The 19132-nt window shown below is 47.8% G+C and overlaps 1 protein-coding gene across 1 annotated transcript; it reads left to right on the top strand.

Annotated features, from left to right (window-relative positions):
- Positions 1-1384: 1384 nt before the first annotated feature.
- Positions 1385-18229, top strand: FAM78A (family with sequence similarity 78 member A). The gene is made up of 2 exons (XM_065418806.1): positions 1385-3429; positions 13533-18229. The coding sequence occupies exons 1-2, from the start codon at positions 3107-3109 to the stop codon at positions 14059-14061; spliced, it is 852 nt and encodes a 283-aa protein (XP_065274878.1). The 5' UTR covers positions 1385-3106; the 3' UTR covers positions 14062-18229.
- The last annotated feature ends 903 nt before the right edge of the window (positions 18230-19132 follow it).

Here is a 19132-nt window from a genome sequence, read left to right on the forward strand (position 1 = left end):
TGGGTGTCTGAATTTCCCTCTGCCTCCCAAACTTCCGTGTATCTATTAGACAACTGAAGAGTCAAGGGCAGAGATTGTACCTGGGTAGACGGCACAGTGCCAAGCACATTGTCAGAGCTAAATAAATTGTGTATGTAAATAACACACAAGTGTCCATCTTATTGAGATAATAGACTATACTGCTGGTTGACCTTGGGCAAGTCATTTCATGTTTCCGTGCTGCAGTTTCCCCATCTACAAAATGGGCATAATAATACCGACCATCTCTGTAAAGAGCTTTGAGCTCTACAGATGAAAAGCACTAAGAGCTAGAAGAATAATTCTATAAAAGCACATACATACACACCTGCATGCACCCCAGGTTTGCAGCTGTGCTCACCCAGCAGGGTTCATGCTCAGATTTTCACAGAGCCCAGCACCCAACACACTGAGGAAAAACCTCAACCTTAGCAATTGGCTTATATACACAACAAGACCATTGCAGCAACATTGCAAGTATCAGTAATACAAGGTAATAACTTTCCCACGAGCCATTGCTTCCTAACAGCCACTTTCAATTTTCTGTCTATGCCAGCAATTCCCAGGGCCGCCCAGAGGATTCAGGGGGCCTGGGGCAAAGCAATTTTGGGGGCCCCTTCCATAAAAAAATTGCAATATTATAGAATACTATATTCTCATAGGGCCCCCTGCGGGGCCCAGGGCAAATTGCCCCACTTGTCCCCCCCCCCCCCCCCCCCCGGGCGGCCCTGGTAATTCCTCAGCCCTTTTCCCACTACGGAGAGCTTTTGATTTCCCATTGCCAGAATCCTCACCCAGCCCAGAGAGCCTCTAGGACTAAGGGAATGTCATGCCCCTGACTGAATCCACCTACCAAACTTCAACCAGCAAATATTCCAGAGGAGAGAAAAGGGCCAAAATTAAAGTGACAGAAAATGCATTGCATTAAAAAAAAAATATATAGGTGGAATGAAAAAACCAAAACTACATTACCCAGAATGCCTGAAGCTATTGAAAGGAAATGCCGTTTTGCAAAGAGGTTTAGCTCCAACAGCTGCAGTTTGAGCGAGGAATACAGGGGGAGGGCTAGGAGAGAGAGAGAGGAAGGTATGAGCGGCAGAGAGAGAGACCTGCTAATAATACTGCAATTGGACTGGGGCGGAGGGAAAGAAGCTGTCATGCACAGAGCTCCCTCCCTGGAAAGCCTGCAAGAACAGCTGGGCTGCATGAGAATGCCACGGGCATGAAAATGCTGGGAATGAGTTTCTTGCAAAGTTTGACCTGGTTGCCTTTCTGATGCTGCAGCAGAAACTGAAGCAGGGTTTTGTCCCCCCACCGTCCAAGGGACTGATCCACGGGAGAGGCTGAAATACAATTCAGATACTGCCCCCTGATTGATTTCTTGCAAAAAGAGGAAGCTTGCAACAGCGGGGGGGGGGGGGGTGAGGGGGGGGGATCGCTCCTGCTTTGCTCACCTTCCTAGACATAAAGCAAAAAAACCACCCTACACACACACACACACACACATGCGAATACAGGTCTGGCTGGAAAAGCCTAGCAAACGGATGCACGAAGAAGCTGCTGTCCCGACACCAAGAAGCCCCCAGCAGCTGCAGCTCCGACGCGATCTGAGCCCGCGAATGACATTTGTCCAAAGGGGGGGGAGGTGCAAAGTTCCCCCAAGGTGCAGGATGCTGTGAAGCTCTGAAGACAGAAGGATCCGGAAGCACAGACTGGGGGAAAGGCTGTTTTCTCTCTCTGTTCACACACATGCGAAGGACACGCGCCCCATGCCTGCAGATGAGCCCCTGGGGGTGAGGGCGAGCCTGGTCCCCGAAGGCAGGCTGCCGAGACATCTGAGGACACAGGCGGCGTGACATGCGATCCACTGCAGCATCAAACTAAAAGCCCAGCGCTGGAAGAGGAGGAGGAGGGGTGGGGGGAAGCTGCGAAGCCACCGCCGGGCTCGTATCCTGCCGGCTTCGCATCCTTCCCCAGCCCAGGTGGCGGGGGAGTGGAGATGTCACGGGCGGCGATTGTTTGCGGCAGGCTGGGTCAGCGTGGCGGATCGTGACCTAGGGGGAGAGCAGCTCTACTCAAAGCAGAAGCAGCAGCCATCACCAGTAACAGCAGAGAAACTTTGACAAAACTTCTACAGATCTCAGAGCCGTCTCCGCCCCATCCCACAGCCAGGTGCGGAGCGGAGAGGTGGAAGGACTAAACCCAGGCGAGGTAGCCCCACTCCCCCCAGATCGCGAAAAGCCCAGCGGGGGAGGAGACAGGGCGTCTGCTGTGCTTCCACCGGTTATGTTTCTGCAGTTGGAACCCACAGTGACTGAGGGAAGAAGGGAGAGCAAAGTTGAAACAGAAATCAGCGAAGTGGTGCAATAGAAAAGCTAAAATATCTCCTTGGGAACTGCTCATTTTATTCATTTCTCCTCCTATTGTATTTCTACATGCAAAGCCGGGGGAATGTGATGCGTGACAAAGACCTGTGATTTATTATTTAAGCTATTACTTAAAAAAAAAAAATCAGCAACACCCATATCTCTGACATCTACAGAAGCCTCCAAATCAGAGATGTGGCTGATTTAACATTTTCCACCGTTATTTTTTTTTTTAATTACAGTACTATTTTTCTTTGCAAAGGGAAGTTATGAACAACTGCAAGTCCGGAAGTGAAAATCTACAGGGGCTGTGACAAGAAGTATTTTATTATTTATATAGATGTGTCTATCAGCATTCTGCTTTTTCATCCAAAGAATAAAGGGAAATGCCAGCTTCGCTGATGTTTCATGGTGAACAGATGGCATTCAAAAAGAGGAAGGACTAAATATCTCATCTTTAAAAAAAGGAGATGATTATTTATTGAACTCAAAGACTTTTTTTAATCCAAAGAATATATGAATGAAAGATTTCATCTGTCATTAACTGGAGAATAAGAAAAGGCCCCTTTGCTTCTGAAGTGCAGCTAAATCCATAAAAGCAGCAGCGATAATACTGAAATTCAAATAAAGACTTTATATGATGAATTTTCTATCCTATGGATATCATTTTTGAGATTACAAACCAGGAAGATCTATATTTGATCTAGCACCATATCATTTCAATGCCTAATCTTCCCCCGGATTGCTGGAGTGTCCTAGGAATTGCACTGGTGTTGTATGCCATGGGCTGTATTCAGAGTATTAGCTGCAAATCCAAAGTTTTCCGGGAAAGTATTTCAGTGATTGAAGTGAAAGCCTCCATCGATCCTGTTCCCACCAGCATCGACGAGTCGTCCAGCGTGGTTCTGCGATACCGGACCCCTCACTTTCGAGCCTCTGCCCACGTCTTGGTACCTCCTATCCCCAAGAAAGAGACCTGGATCGTGGGTTGGATTCAAGCATGTAGCCATATGGAGTTTTACAACCACTATGGGGAGCAGGGAATGTAAGTATTTCCAGTGAGGGAGAGCGTGTGTGTGTGTGTGTGTGTGTGTTGCAGTAGGGGAAGCAGGACTTGGCTGGTGAAGCACCATTTAACCCATTTGATTTACCTTCTCTAATATTAAAACTGTACACTTCTTTAAAAAAAGAGATAAGGGCTTGATCTTGCCCCCTTAAAGGCATTGGGTGTTTTTCCATTGACGCCCAGGGGAACAAAATCAGGCTCCAAAACAGAAATGCTTGGTTTGGTAGCCATCCAAATGCAATACCATTTATACAGAGGGTAGTCCGAGGGTTCCAGCAACACTGTAAAACCTGAAAGCAGAAGTCACCCCGCCACGAGATTGCGGAGAAAACAAGGGTGTTGCTTTTCATATAAGAAGGGAGTTCCTTCCATGCCAGCTCTTCGCCGATGCCCCCTTTTTAAAAAAAGGAAAGGGTGCTTTTTGACAAATCAGAATGCAAACAAATGCCGACACTTGCAGCGCTCTACTGCTGTAAACAAGTTGGGTTGCTATTCCTGCAATGTGCTATCAGCAGGGCTGTGGGCTTGACATTACACCAGCCATGAATGGAAGGCAGCATTAGGGGGCTGAATTCTGTTTGCTTTGCTCATTGCAACAGGCTGCCTGCATGGGTGAGGCAAGCAGGATTTGGCTGCAAGAGTGATGGGTTAACCCTCTGCATCACCCTGGGGCTGCGGTTAAAAATGTACATCCCCATCCACACCATGTAAGAACAGGAAGTGAAAAGACCAGGGGAAAAAACAACACACCTCTCAACCTCCAAATTGTGATGTAAGTGGAAATGCAGCTCCACCCATATATATAAATAACTAACTATTACACACACACCCCCACACAGAATAGCAAGTGTGTGGCTCATGGGTAAAACTAGTAGAAGACTCATGGTGCAGCAGAAGTGGTTTGCCCAGCCAGCAGTACAAGAGCCTGACGTTGGAACCTAGTGTAGGCTAGGAGAGGCAGGTGGCTTGGTGACTGGACGCACTGATGCTGCCCAGTCTCCAGCGGAAGATGGGATGAAAAGGTCAGGCTTAAGCAGCCTTCCTGCTTGCTAATTCAGCAAGCCCCGCGTAAGGGAAATGCTTGCCTAGCTAGGGGAAAGACAGGCCAACTACAAAATAAAAGGTGGGGAGGAGGGAAGAGAAGGGGGACAGAGGATAGAACCAGAGAGCAGATGAACCTAACATATTGCCTTCCCAAAAGGTCCAACTGCCTCGCTGCTGTACTCCGCCTTCCAGTGCCTCTCCCCTCCAGGAGCACTGCAGGACCCAGAGAGGGCAAGCTTATATACAATATTTGCCCAGCCTAATGACATGAGTGACATTTCAGGCATGAAGTGAATGTGCGCCTGACAGGCCCAGCGCCCCAGGGGAGCAGATTGCCAAGGAGCAACAGTTCCCACTTTCTGTCCCCATTTCCTTTCTCAGCTCATTGTTGGTGAGGGGGAGCGTTCTGCTTGAGCACATTGGCAACAGCCAAATACTGATAGAGTTAGGTTGGATGGGGAAGGGGGTAAGATTTTACTGATTTTAAAGCACACACAGTGGGCTGAGCCCTGGAAGGTTGGGCTCACTGTCTGCTCTTTAAAATAGGGTTCTGCAGGGTAGGGCCCAGCAACAAGAAATTAGGGCTGGGGGTTTCAAAGCTGAAACAAATTGGGTGCCTAACTCCATAGCCTCATTTGACAATCTTAGCCTAGATGATCAGGTGCGAAGGAAAACACAAAAATCCACTGGTGTATAAATATAGGTGGGTATTCAGTAAAACAAAACGAACAGGGCAGTTGTCCTATACCCGACTCTGTCACTCACATGCGGAGAGCTGGGGCAAGTCACTTTGTCTGTGCCTCAGTTTCCCCATCTGTACATTGAGGATAATGATGTTGACCTTCCTTTCTAAAATGTTGTGATAGCTGTAGAATAAAAATTCTGTATAAGAGCTAAGTATTATCAGAGCAGCTGGAATTAAGCTCATATACAGAGGAACAATGAACTATAATTCAGTAAACAATGAAAATTTAGGGATGAAAATATCATTGCATGTGTGCAAAGAGGTGCTTTCCTCTGGGGTCAGCCATATTTAGCTGATTTTGTACATTACGAAAACATGATTAAAAGTTTGTTGGCCTCTCCATGCCATTTCCTTAGAGAGTTGCCCCCAGACCTGCCACATGATAAAGCTATAAAAAGGGCATTTGGGGAGAAAGACCTCTTAATGCCATTGGACTGCAAGAGCTTTTTACCAATGGAAATCTGGTTGAAAGAATGGGCCAGGTCATCAGCTGGTGTACATCAGCAGAGTTCCATTGCTGGAGTTTTACAGCAGTGGAGAATTTGGCCCAAGGAACACTCCCTCTTAAATAGGAACATTTTTAAAAAAAATCACTGTTGGAACAGACCATTAAAACAGGCTCTAATAACTCTGAATACAAAAATTAATGTCCATGCCCTGAATGAAGTCTGATGGCATGGGAAGGATTCAGGTTGAGAATGGGAGCCTCATCTTCGCACCAGGCTTTGAAGCATTTTTGCTTTTGCATTCTGAAGTTGTCAGTCACCTACACACTGCCCATTGCACTGAAGAAGGCAGGCATGGCTGGGGAACGCAGACTGAGCTGTGCATACCCCTCAGTACTAGATGGAGGAGAGATACAGAGGCAATCTGTCAAACACACGCTTGTTTAAAAGGATGTCTGCAGCTCGGGGATTAGGTGCCAAATTTTTAGGTTTCTCACACACACACACACACACACGCTTACTTTTGAAAAACCTAATGCTAAGAGAAATGTCATTGCTTAAAAACAAGTACTCCTGTTATTATTGCTTAAAAAGTCACTGAACGCTTCCTTGGCCATGAAGATTCCCCCTGCAGTGTCATGAGCCGAAAGCAAACAGCAGAGCAATAGAGCACAAGGACTACAAAGTGAAACTGCCTGCTAGCCCTAGTCTGCTGTCCTTTTGCAAACTACTTGCCCTGGTTATTAGGTTGTATGGAGAGCCCGGTTCTGAGACCACTGCTTACCCGGAGTAGCACTTCCATGGAAGTGAATGGAACTATTTGTCTGGAGCAAGATGCTACTCAACTGGGGTGATCAGAATCAGGCAGTGAAAGCTTTGCTTAAGCAGGGAGGGGAAGGTCAGGCCCTACTTAAATTGTAAGCTCTTTGAGGCAGGGACCAACTCTTTGTTCTGTGTTTGTACAGTGCCTAGCACAGTGTGGTCCATGACTGGGGCTCCTAGGTGCTATCGTAATACAAATAAGAATATAAAATTTACGTGAAATTAACCAGGTTAATTTCACTGTCTCCATGGAGTAAAGTGCACGTAGCAGCACAGATGGTGATAAGCAAAACACAGACTGATAAATAAAGCAGACTTTTTGAGTCATCTGCGAAGGCTTTTTAAAATAAAATTGTATATAGATTTATCTCTACCATGTCCCTTAAAGTTTAAAAGAGAGATGCCTTAAAGATTACATCTTCCAGGGCCTACAACAGAAATAGAATTAAACTGATCTCTGCTATAAAAACAAACCTATATGAAGAATAAACTTCCAAGACCCCAGGAGGAGAAATGTGATTGGAGACTAATCCACTAAAAGAACGGTGACATTTCTGATGTGCAGCAAACCAACTCATTGAGGTTCCTCCAAAGTCTAAAAGTGGTAACAGCTCTGCTACTCTCACGCATGAAAGTCTGTCCCCATTCCACTTTCTCATTCACTTCTCGTTCTTTACCAGGAGCCCTACTGAATGGTTTTGCAGTGCTGAAGTAGGTGAGGTAGAGGGTAAAAGCCAATTTATAAAGGGAGTTGTATTGAACCTGGCGGATCAGGGGTATAAATCCATAGAAATCCAGTTCAGGATTATTCCCGCTTGTTGCTAATGGGCAGTGCTGCCTTGGTCTGTTTCTGTCACCAGCACAGACTTTGTTAGCTGGTGATGTTGGTCACAATGAATCATGTGGAAGGATGGGTGGAAAGCCCAGGATGGCTTTGCATTGCTCCCTGATATGGATTCTTCTTGGGCATCTGTGCAAAGCAAAGTCTAGATCTGATGCAAGCACCCCCCTTTTATTATAAAAACGATATGCAAGGCCATAATGTCCTGTGACTAATTAAGGTCTGGCTTCAAGCATTGAGGTCCGAGGATGAGCTAGCACCCGAGTGTTTACTGATGGCACGTTATGCCTGTCTGAAAAGATTAACTTAATGCACCCATGTCATCTTGCTTGCTGCGGAAAGCTGGAGGTCACTTTGCTGTGTCTGCACACAATGCTGCACTTTTAGCCTCATGTTATGCTGCAGGGGAACATCCAGAGAGATTGTATAAGCCAGGTCCCCTCTTTAGGGAATAGAAAGAAACATGCCTGAAAAGGAAATCGGGAGGGTCAGAGCCCAAATTAGGAGGGCTGGAAAATATGGCTTGACAGGCTACAGCCCGGGCACCACTGCTCCATGGAGATGTAGCTGAAAGAGTATTCATGTGTTAGTAAAGGCCCTGTGGTAAATTAAAGCAGGCCTTTCAGCTACCTAGTTTATGGTGATTCTGGACGACCGAGCAGCAGAGTAAAAAACAAACTTGTCAGCATTACAAGCCAGAACCATTGATTTTGGAGCTGCTCAGCCTGAAATCAGATAGCCTTGGGAGTTCACACAGCTTCCCTGGTGTCGAATAATTTACCGTGCAAGTTTCTGGGCTTTCCATGGCACGGTTTTAATCCCAGAGAGATCCGTTTGTAGCAATGGGGCATTCTGTAGCACCTCCTTCTGAACATGTTAAAATGGCCGGTTGGGGAGAATTATTTGACTTCATATGGACAAGTCACACAATCAAAGGTCATGACCCCTCTTGGCAAGAGATCTTTGATAATAACAGCAGGCAAGGGGCAGGAACTCCAGGTTTTGTGGTTCATGAACTATGCTATTTAGTTTCCCTTTGCTCCAGTAACAGGATGATGACGAAGGCCTACTTCTTCCTCTCACTAACATTTGCGAGTAAATTTGAGGCTCATTGAAATCCTCAGGATTAGTCACACTTGCTAGAATTAGGCATAGAGCCATTGGGTATTGTGCAAATTTCCTCCCCAAACCTTTCACCTGCCCTGCAGCATCCACTCCTAATCCCCCACCCCCAGCCCGAGTCAGTCTATAAAGTTAAACCAATGCACCTCAGCCATATAGCAACACTCCTTACCGGTCTAATCCAGGGCCCAGCACAGATCTGCCTAGGCCTCTCAGTGCTGACTTGCAACAACCTTTGCAGAGCTGCTCCTGACCAGAGGCTCTTACATAGTGGTTTTGGGATGCAGACAAAAGATCCATCAGGCACTAAGGTGGAACCAATTAACTTGTTTTCTAAGGCTAGGTCTACACTACGGGGGGGGTCGACCTAAGATACGCAACTTCAGCTACGTGAATAGCGTAGCTGAAGTTGCGTATTTTAGGTCGACTTACCTGGCTGTGAGGACGGCGGCGAGTCGACCGCTGCCGCGCCGCCGTCGACTCCGCTTCCGCCTCTTGCCGCGGTGGATTTCCGGAGTCGACGGAAGAGCCATCGGGGATCGATTTTATCGCGTCTTCACTCGACGCAATAGGTCGATCCCCAATAGATCGATTGCTACCCGCCGATTCGGCGGGTAGTGAAGATGTGCCCACAGTTTCATCCTCAGCCAGACAGTTTTTCCACCAGCCTGTGGCAAGGGTAGGACAAACCAGCTCAGGATTCAGTTACAAACCTCAAGTAGCGGTCTGAGTCCCAAACGAGATGTCCCAGTGTGGTGCACCCACGTTTGTACAGCCCCTGCGCCTGTGTCTCAGCAGTGGGCACATCCATAATGTATAGGAACGTCTAGGAAATTGTCACGCCTCGTCCCCGGGCCTCAATCAAACAGCGTCAGCAACGATTTGAACGGAAAGTAATCCTAAACCATCTGCTGAAAGGGAGAGAAAGGATTCCCATATGGTATTTCAGAGATCACACTTGATGAGACGTTGCTGCAAGGGCTAAACCTGTTGCTATAGTACGTGACCTCCTATTCATCTTCCCTCGCGGGGAGGAGTTCACTGAAAAATCCCTGGAGCTTTTCTTTCTCATCCCTTGTTGAGGGGCGTAGGGGAGGAATGACTCCTAGCTGTTTAAGAGACACTCATATAATCAGCCTCCCCTGTGCCATGGGGTTATGGCTAGAATCCACTCAGAGGGTTTCTTTTTACAGTTTTAGGTCAGAAGTGGCTCTCAGGCAAAGGACTCCCTCTGCCTGTTGGCAATATACTTGGAAGAACAAGAACTGCCGCAGACAGTATGTTAGCCAATAGGTTTGTAGCACATGACAAACCGAATCAGGCTATATACCCCTACAGGTTCTGATAACATCACATGGCACTGAACTTACCAGGCTGGGGGGCAGGATGCCAGGTTTCTGTGGCCTGGACGGTCTGAGGCCAGGACGTTCAGAAGTGACTAGTGATTTTTAGGGGCCCAACTTGAGACACCTTAAAGGGGCCTAATTTCCAGGAAGTGCTGAGCACCTGCGCTCTGCAAATCAGTCTCCTTGAAGGTGGGCACCCAAAGTTGCTAGTCACTTTTGAAGATCTTGACCCCAGATCTTAGCGCCCTATGCAGTTTCCTAAAATAATGCTTTGCACTTAATATTTTCCTTGTATGTTGTGTCTTCCATCCTGCAACACCCCTGAGCACCGTACAGACGACAGCACTAGACATGCAGCCACCCAGTATACAGCATGCTGCATAACCACAAGTGCAAGGCTTTTAACCAAGCCCACGACAAACCTCGGATCGTATAAAATATCCCACAGGATGGTTAGAGCCAAACTTCTGCTGCTAACTAGTGAAAGAGAAATCTCATGGGGCTCTCCAAACATTAAACTAATTAGCCCTCAGAACAGCTTTGTGAGGTAGCTTGTATTATTCCCAAGTTACAGATTGGAAAACTGAGGCAAGGAGAGGGTCAGTGGCTAGCCCAAAACCACACAGAGTCAATATTAGATTAGACTGTAGAATCCCCTGCTCCCAGTCCTGTGCTCAAAGCATGTTTCTCTGATTTACTCTAAGGGCTGTTTTAACGGTTGGGACATAGGACTTGTACTGAAGTGCAAGAAAATCCCCCCAAAACACAGTAATTCTAGCGTGTGATAGCCAGTAGGAATTCAGTGTGCACATGAGAACCAGCGTTGCCAGCCCAATTTGTAAAAGCAGGCCTCCAGAATGCATCTTGGCCTTTGGGCTCACGTCAGCATTTGTGGTCACAAAACATACTACATTGCACATACTGGTATGCTGTGGAGTATTGTCAAATATTTCATAACTCAGGGTCACACGATCAAAACGGAGCATTGCATGCTGGGACCCGTAATATCTGGGAGCTGCATCTCCATATTAAGACTACAGAATAATGCTCTGTAGTGTTACAAGTGGAGGGTCACTGATAAAGATGGAGCATTGCATACCGGCAGTGGGGTGTTTACTTTGCAAAAAAATCAGGCTCTCAGCTGAGCTCTGCTACCTCTGGCATCATGTTCCTCTTACCCAATAATCAGCGTTTCATAATGGGCCTGAAAAATCCAACTGGAAGGGTCAAAACTCCAGCATTTGACGTTAAATGTGCAGGTCGGGCAGGAACATTTTTGTTCATCTTCTCAATAGAAAGCACTAGCCTTTTCGTTGGAGTCCTGTGATTGCGTTTAAACTTGCAATCAGAAAGACTGACTGCAGCTGCTCTCCCCTCCCCCTCCTGGTTTAGAGGGCATTGAACCTCTTAGCCTTTGCTTTTGTGGTTACTGTGATGGCCTTGGGGCTGGGGTGTGGCACTTTTGTCTAATGGTGACAGCAGGGGATGAGGAGTCAGAACTTCTAGGTGCTTTCCCCAGCTCTGCTACTAACATTTATCATTTGTATTTTGGTAGGTAGTGCCTGAGGCTCCAACCAAAATTAGACCCACCTTGTGCTGGGCACCACACAGACAGGAGGCTCTCTGCTCTGAAGAGCTTACAGGCTAAACAGACAAAAGGTGGGAGGCGAAGTGACTTGTCCAAGCTCAGCCATGAGGTCAGCAGTGGAGCGGAGGGAACAGAACCCAGGTCTCCTGAGTCCCACTCTAGGGGCCTAGCCACTGGACTGCACACTCTCTCACTGCTCTAACTTGCTGTGATGTTGGGTCAGGCATTTAGGGCCAGATTCTCAGAAGCGTCGAGCACTCCCAGACCCCACTAACGTCAGTGGGCTCTGCAAGTGCTGAGCAACTTGGGGGGAGGGAGGGGGAAAAATCAGACCATTTACACCGCTATGCTTCAACATCTGTAAAATGGATAAAACACAAGGTAGGTGGGAGGGGGGCTACGGTGCTTATTAGTGTTTGGAAAATGCGGTGAGCGCCCTGGATTTAGAAATGCAAAGTAGTATACGCAGACCCTCTATACCTTTGTCAAGCCACAGACTTTACCTCCCTGCACTCTCCAGCTGCCTAATTAAGAACAATCTGCCCAACTGTAACGCTCTTCTTCCCCCCCCCAGGGAAGGCTGCTCTTTTGTAGCTGAACTGCAAAGTAACAGCCCCGAGGGTCACTGGAACAACTTGCCTCATTATTATTGGTGTGGTTGGGGTTTTTAGCTGCACCGTCAAGTCTTGTGCTGTAAGAAAGTTGTCTTAGATTAAAGTGGAGGGACTGGGGAAGGGGTAGAGGGAGAGGCTGGGCCTTATTTAATGTAATTTGTATTAAAGTACTGTCCAGAGCCCCTGGTCAGGATCAGAACCCCATTGTTCTGGATGCTGTACAAGGCAATCCTTGCCCATGACTAGGGCCCTACCAAATTCACAGCCATGAAATCTTGTCTGTTGTGTACTTTTACCCCATATTCTACAGATTTCACGTGCGAAACCAGCATTCCTCAAACAGGAGGTCCTGACCCAAAAGGGGGTTGCAAGGTTATTGTAGGGGGGTCATGGTATTGCCACCTTTACTTCTTTGCTGCCTTCAGAGCTAGGTGGCTGGAGAGAAGTGGCTGTTGGCCAGGTGCCCAGCTCTGAAGGCAGCACCCCGCCACCAGCAGCGCAGAAGTAAGGGTGGCAATACCAAGACCCCCCCCTACAATAACCTTGCAACCCCTCCCCCCACAACACCCTTTTGGGTCAGGACCCCTACAGTTACAACACTGTGAAATTTCAGATTTAAATATATGAAATCACGAAATTTATGATTTTTTAAATCCTATGACCGTGAAATTGAGCAAAATGGACCGTGAATTTGGAGGGCCCTACCCATGACTGGTGTAGAGCAGGGGCAGATGGAGAGGACAGTGGCTTGTCCAGAATGCTGAATAATGGTGTGTGGTTAGAGACTGAATGAAGATAGGAAGGCCCCTGCTAAACGCAAGTATTTATTTCAGGACTTAGCGAGTGGCAGGGCCCTCTGAAAGCCATTACATTGCGGACCTCCTCTCCCCACCACTCAAGGCTGCTCCTCCTGTCGCATAGGATTGGAAGTCTGACTGCCAGCTTGGCAGCAGCCCTGCCTAGTTGGGAAACTTGGGTTTGACGACTCCTCTTACTTAAAACCAGCAGGGGCCAGGAAACTGGAGGCAGCTTATTTGTCCTGGAGGGAAGGGAATGAGTAAGAGGCTGAGTAAGGAGCAGCACAAGACTGGTTGCAATAAAGGGTTTTTAAGGGACAGGAGAAAAGAGAACTGGGGTGGGTCTCATGGCTCTGATCGTAGTATAAAGGGCCCTCCGTAGAAGTTTAGATACACCAGTATATTTGAGAGCACTCCCAGTAGTTAAGTTGCGACCACACTGGTACCAAGCCTAGAGACTGAATTTCCAATCCTGTTTGATACCAGTGCAGTGGTTCCCCCCACCTCTAGGATTGGGCCTAGGCGTTTGCAATGCTGTTTTAACAGAAGGGATGAGCGCTCATCGCAGAGTAACATTGGGAGCACAAATCCCGATGGAGGAAGATACAAGGGAGCTGCACTCAGAGCCGCCTCCGCTCTCAGGCTGTACAATGAAAACCCAGCCCAGTGAGTCCCTGCGCTAATCAGTTTTCCGTGATTCCTTCTTGGTTGTGGCAGGTCGAGTTGGGAGCTCCCGGACCTGCAAGATGGCAAGATCCAGGCCATAAGTGACTCGGACGGTGTGAACTACCCCTGGTACGGCAACACCACAGAAACCTGCATGATCGTGGGGCCCACCAGGAAGGAATCCAAGTTCAACATCAGTATGAATGATAACTTCTACCCAAGCGTCACGTGGGCGGTGCCTGTGAGCGAGAGCAACGTGGCGAAACTCACGAGCATCCACCGGGATCAAAGCTTCACCACCTGGTTGGTGGCCACCAACACGGCCACCAGCGAGATGGTGACCCTGCAGACTATCAAGTGGCGTATGAGGCTGGGCATAGAGGTGAATCCCAGCAGACCCTTGGGGCAGCGTGCTACGCTGCGGCAACCCTTTGCTCAAGAGCAGCCCCGGGTCCTTAGCAAGAATGAGCCAATACCACCCAGTGCCCTTGTGAAACCCAATGCCAATGATGCTCAGGTACTCATGTGGAGGCCAAAGGACGGGCCACCACTAGTGGTGATCCCTTCAAAATATCGGTAATAGCAACCTGGCATCCCGGCACCAGAAGGGAAGAAAATAACCCTGCACTTAGATACTTTTAGAATCTAAGCAAAATGGAGATGCACTTTTTATTCATTCAACAGAAATGCAACCATTCTACCTTCTCCCATTGGGACGGATCTCACTGTGCTAAAGCTAAAGAGGAGACCTTGACCAGGGTCTGTCTCGTCACCTGATTCCTAAGGGAGGAATCAGCAAACTAAACTTTATTTCTATCCCTGTAGCTTTCTTTTCTTCCTGACTTTAGTTATTGTTTGAACTTCAGTCTCATTAGCTCACCCAGATTGTCCAGAACAAAATAAGGTTTTTATCTGGGATTTTATTATGTTTGGTGGGAGGAAAGGGATTTTTTTTTCTCTCCCCAGAATGAAACTCAAGTTCCTGGAGCTAAACGCTGACTATTTATTTATTATTATGGGTTTTTTTTAAAATGATAAAAGGTTCTGAGTTGCAAACCTAAGTCATGCGGCCTTATGTAGACTTTGCTTTGCATTGCCAAACTTTTGCCTTAAAGCTGTGTTTGAAAGAAAATTTAATCTCACCAAGCAGAATCTCTTTTCTACAGGATTTTAGGGAGGGTCAGGGGAAGCGTTCTGGATCAAGGGATAGATTGTCAGTGTATCAAGGGATGAGGAGGAAGGAATGATAATGGAAGAAACCAGATTAAAAAGAAAACCTTCCTGGTTTTAAACATGGAACAAGAAAGCACGGAAAAAAACCCAGCTCAAAACCAGTTGTTTTGCTGTATGAGCAGAAATGGGACTAGTATTGCACACAGTTGCAATGCAAGTAACAAGTTTGTTAGAGAAACATCTTTGGACAAGAGCTGCCAGGCCCCTCACTGCTCGATAGAAGGGGTCGTCACAGCCTTGCATTGCTTAAACTTTCTGAGCTGAGCTTGAGAATACGGAACAATCCAGACAGTGGTGGGAACGACTGGAGATGTGGTACTCAAAAAGAAACACAAATCAGGAGAGTTAGTTCCATCTTGCTTGTCCTGAGGAGATGACTTTCTCCTTCCAAACTAGCCCACTATTATTTCCCCCAAGGACATCGTGACTGGTGGGTCACACACAAGCTGTAATATATGTGGGGTCAAATTCTGCCATCGGTTACTCCCACGAAACCCCAATGAATTCATAACAGGTGGGGTGAGAGGAGCAAGGTACAGCGGGACCCATCTAAAATCACTGGGGCTGCATGGGTGTAAACGAGGGCAGCTGTTGTCCACTGGAGTCTCTGACTCAGGAAGAATTATACCTGTGAAAATAACATGCACCCTTCCTATTAACAGTGAAAACAAAAAAGTCTCCTCTTACTATAGCTTTAGTGCTCACCTGGGCTGATGGAGAACCAGCCTCATGGTCCCACCGGATTCAGGTGGCTTTCAGTGATAAGGGTTGTAGGTGAAGACACAGCTGTAGAGATATGGTGGAAGCATACATGTGTAAGCAGGCGACCCCTAATAAGGTGAAAATGCAAAATCTGCATCCTGCGGGGAGGATGCTGCGGGAAGTCATGTCTGTTTGGAACATAAGTCAGGGCCCTAAGAAATCATTTGGTGGATCTCCTGGGTGGCCTCAGAGACACCACCAGTATTTCTCCAAAGACAGGAAGCATGAAAAGGAGGCAGCTCAACTGAGACATGTGTGGCTGAGGGGAGTTTAGAAATGGAGGAACTTGTATGGTGGAGGCAGCGTGAGCTGGAGGACAGGGCAGGGGCTGGGAGGAGACGTACCTTCTGTTTTCAGCTCTTGTTGTATGGCCTCAGGCAAGTCTCTTCACCTCTCTACTGCACCTGTAAAATGGGGATAGTGACACTTCCCCTTACTGAGGAATTGCTTAGGGACTAAGAGCGCGGACATGTTCTGTACCTGGCTGGTCCCTGCTCAGCTGGTCTCACTGGGACTCCCCAAGACTCCCATCTGGATCTGCCATTTCCCACGCTATGCTCCAAGCAGCTCTGTCTCTCCCCCACACTCATCGGCGACCTGCTAGCATTGCAGCCAGCCTCCATGCACGCTCTTTAAAGAGTTCCCCAGCAAGACAGCCTTACGATATACCAGGACCCTCCCTACTTTGTGTCCAACCCCTTTATTTTGGCAGCATGCTCAAATGCCACCCTCCCGCCCAGGGACCAGAAGCCTCAATGCCTGCTTCCAAGCCCCAGCATCCCATATGACAGCACCTATAGTCATCCTCCACACCACCAGACTCAGAGTTGATCTAGAGGAGGAGGAGGAGGAGGAGATCTAGAGAGGATGATGAATCAAGCTTGAGAGACCTCGTGGTGTGCACGGCGACTGCCTCCATCATTCTTAAGTTCCCCTTTCTTATGTCTAATCAGCTCCCAGCTACAGCTTGACTTGTACAGACCCTTGAGACTTATCCATATCCTCTCCCAGGCAATACCACGCCCTAGCAAATCACTGAATACGGCAAAACCTCTTCCTGCTGTGTCCGGACTGGTGATAGTTGGGGTGGGCCCAAGTGGTGAAGCTTGCATCCATTTCTCAGCAGCCCCAAAGTTTAGTGTGTGTGCGTTGGGGGAGGGAGGGGAAGGAAGGGGAAGGTGTTCTTCAGGCCTGGCATTATTTTGAGCCCGTTTCTGAAGTGCTGAGTATTTGCAGCTCCTTTTGACTTCAGTACAGGTTGTGGGTTCTCAGCACCTCTGGAACAAAAAAAAAAAATCAGAACCCACTGTCTTAACTAGCTATATGAAGGAGTGTTCTGAGGAAAGATTTCTTCTCCTGCTCATCCAAAATCACATTCAGGGAATCCTCAGGTCATATTTCATTTAGCGTGGCATTGGGCTTAGTCTCTGGGTACATTAAACAAGCCAGATTCCTACTGCCTATCTTGCTGGATTGGATACACCCCTGCAATTTGACATTAACCTCCTTGCTAAGACTCTCCTGCTGCACTGAGTAGACCTGGCTGGGCAGTAAATGTGAGAATGAAGGTTCATGTCAGGGGTCAGTTTTGCATGGCCTTTGCAAGGCCTTTAACTCCCACTCCATCCCAAGAATGCCTCTCCCGTTTCCTTGTTGGAAACATCCCTCCCGCCTCCCTTTGTGCTGTCAGACGCTGGTGTAGAAAAAGGACACTGCCTTTTTAAGACTTCATGCTTTGTGATTAAATAAATGATGTTTTTCCAATGCTGCTTCATTACGAAAACTGCTGAGGACAGATTGAGCCAACACAAAAGGGGTGGCGGCTGGAAATGAAAAGTGCTATGCACACCACTATTTATATGGCTGGTTAATAACTCAATAGCCATATATTTAGAATTGCTGTGCATAGCACTTAGCCTCTCCTTTGGTACTTGAATCTTCAGGGCACCAGCTCATGCTGCACTGAGTGGCTGCAATCAGCAGAGATAAATACAGCTGAGCTACCTCTCTATTAGGGTGCTCTGGAGCCAAGCAATTGATGGGGTTGTACGAGGGACGTGTCCTGAAGGAAGTGAAGAGCTAAAGCTGGGTATTGCTGGACACATGAACTACTGCACCTCTGGGTACAGATCTAGTGTGCAACGTGAGTGTGGTAGCTCTGGTGATCCCATCTTACTCCTCTCATGATGGGCAGTTCTCTACAGCCCCAAACCACTGCATGAGCTGAAATGTGCCAGTCTCTGCTCAGGAAGGACTGGGTCAGTCTCTGCTGCAGGTCAGGAGAGAGAGGATGGGCAGAGCTGCGGAGGGACCAGGATGGAAACAGCAAGGGGTCCCTCATGTTAACTTCCATCTCCTGCACATTGAAAGGAGGCAGGATTTCATGTGTGCTAGTGAACAAGAACCCCACGTGAGCGATGGCACATGGATTCCATTCCTGGCTTTCATTATGCTTGTATGCACCAGCTAGCATGGCAAGAAGCAGCAGAGAGCCCACAATGAGCTCAGAGAAAGGCAGTTGGATTAGGATGGTGCTTTGGCGGGGGGAGAGAAGGGTTACCTTAGACTCCGTAGCGGAGGTTCCTCTCTAGCATTCTGCCCACATTCATGCCGCAGCAATATGAACCGTCCTTGGGGTCTGGCAGAGATACTGTGAAAACATAACGAAGATGTACCAAGTCTGGACACTTAACAGAAATGTAAAAATAAAACCCTGCTTTTATAATGGAGAGAAATAAAGTGGAATTTTCAAACAAATCTGCCGGAGTGGTTGGGGGCGGGGTTTGGATATTTTTTAAAGTAAAGATTACATGGTGTTTGCATTCATGCTCAGATCTCTACATTAAACAAACACTCTGCTTGCAGCATATGTGCTGTTTGTGTGTGCATTTCCACAATGTGTGGAGGTACTGCTTAAAAATACAGGGGAGCTTTCCACCCTCCCCTAACCACCATCTGGGCTGATATGTGCCCTGTGATAAAACTGCCAGGCTAACCTAGCCTGGAGCACCATCAGGGTAGACACCAGTTGAGCTTCTGCACAATTTGGTTACCTGATGTGGTTTTCACACTCGCTCGGCAAGTGGCTTGCCAAACTTTTTATCTGCCTAGACGCTGCATCTTGAGAGACCCATCTCTTTTCCCAGCCTCCTACCCTCACTTGCTCCTCAAAGGGTTCCATACTGAGCACTGCCAAGCACTCAGGGCTATTCTATAGCAGCAGGTGAGCAGGGCAACTGCCCTGGGTACCAACTTGCAGGGGTTACCCTGCAGCTGTGCTGATTGGCTGGATTTGGTTTTGGTTTTTTTTGGCATGGCGCTTCGATGCGGGAGGGTGGTGGCTGAAAAATGCCTAGGGCCACTTCTGCAAGCAGAGCTTTGTAGACCTTTGCGGGACTTCAGGATATAATTTTAGAACCACTGGTCTATAGGAATAACTTCAACCTGCCCCCCTTCCATCTGTCTCCAGAATTCCCCCCTCCCCCTCCTCTTGCCATTGTTAGGATTCACGTCACTTTTCAAGAAGAAAGGCAGCACCTAATCCAACAGGAAAGTGTCCAAGGAGAAGGTAGGGACCTGGGCTTTAGGCCAACAGCTCCAGGCTAATAGATTAATCAATAGGACCTCGTGGCATTGCCTAGGTCTCAACTGCAACT

The sequence above is a fragment of the Emys orbicularis genome, chromosome 18, assembly GCF_028017835.1.
Source record: "Emys orbicularis isolate rEmyOrb1 chromosome 18, rEmyOrb1.hap1, whole genome shotgun sequence".
In the NCBI taxonomy this organism is placed as follows: domain Eukaryota; kingdom Metazoa; phylum Chordata; order Testudines; family Emydidae; genus Emys; species Emys orbicularis.

Coding starts and splice junctions, on each gene's coding strand:
- FAM78A (XM_065418806.1), top strand. CDS start 3,107: ATGCCTAATCTTCCCCCGGATTGCTGGAGTGTCCTAGGAATTGCACTG. Junction 3,430..13,532: donor CACTATGGGGAGCAGGGAAT/GTAAGTATTTCC, acceptor TGGTTGTGGCAG/GTCGAGTTGGGAGCTCCCGG.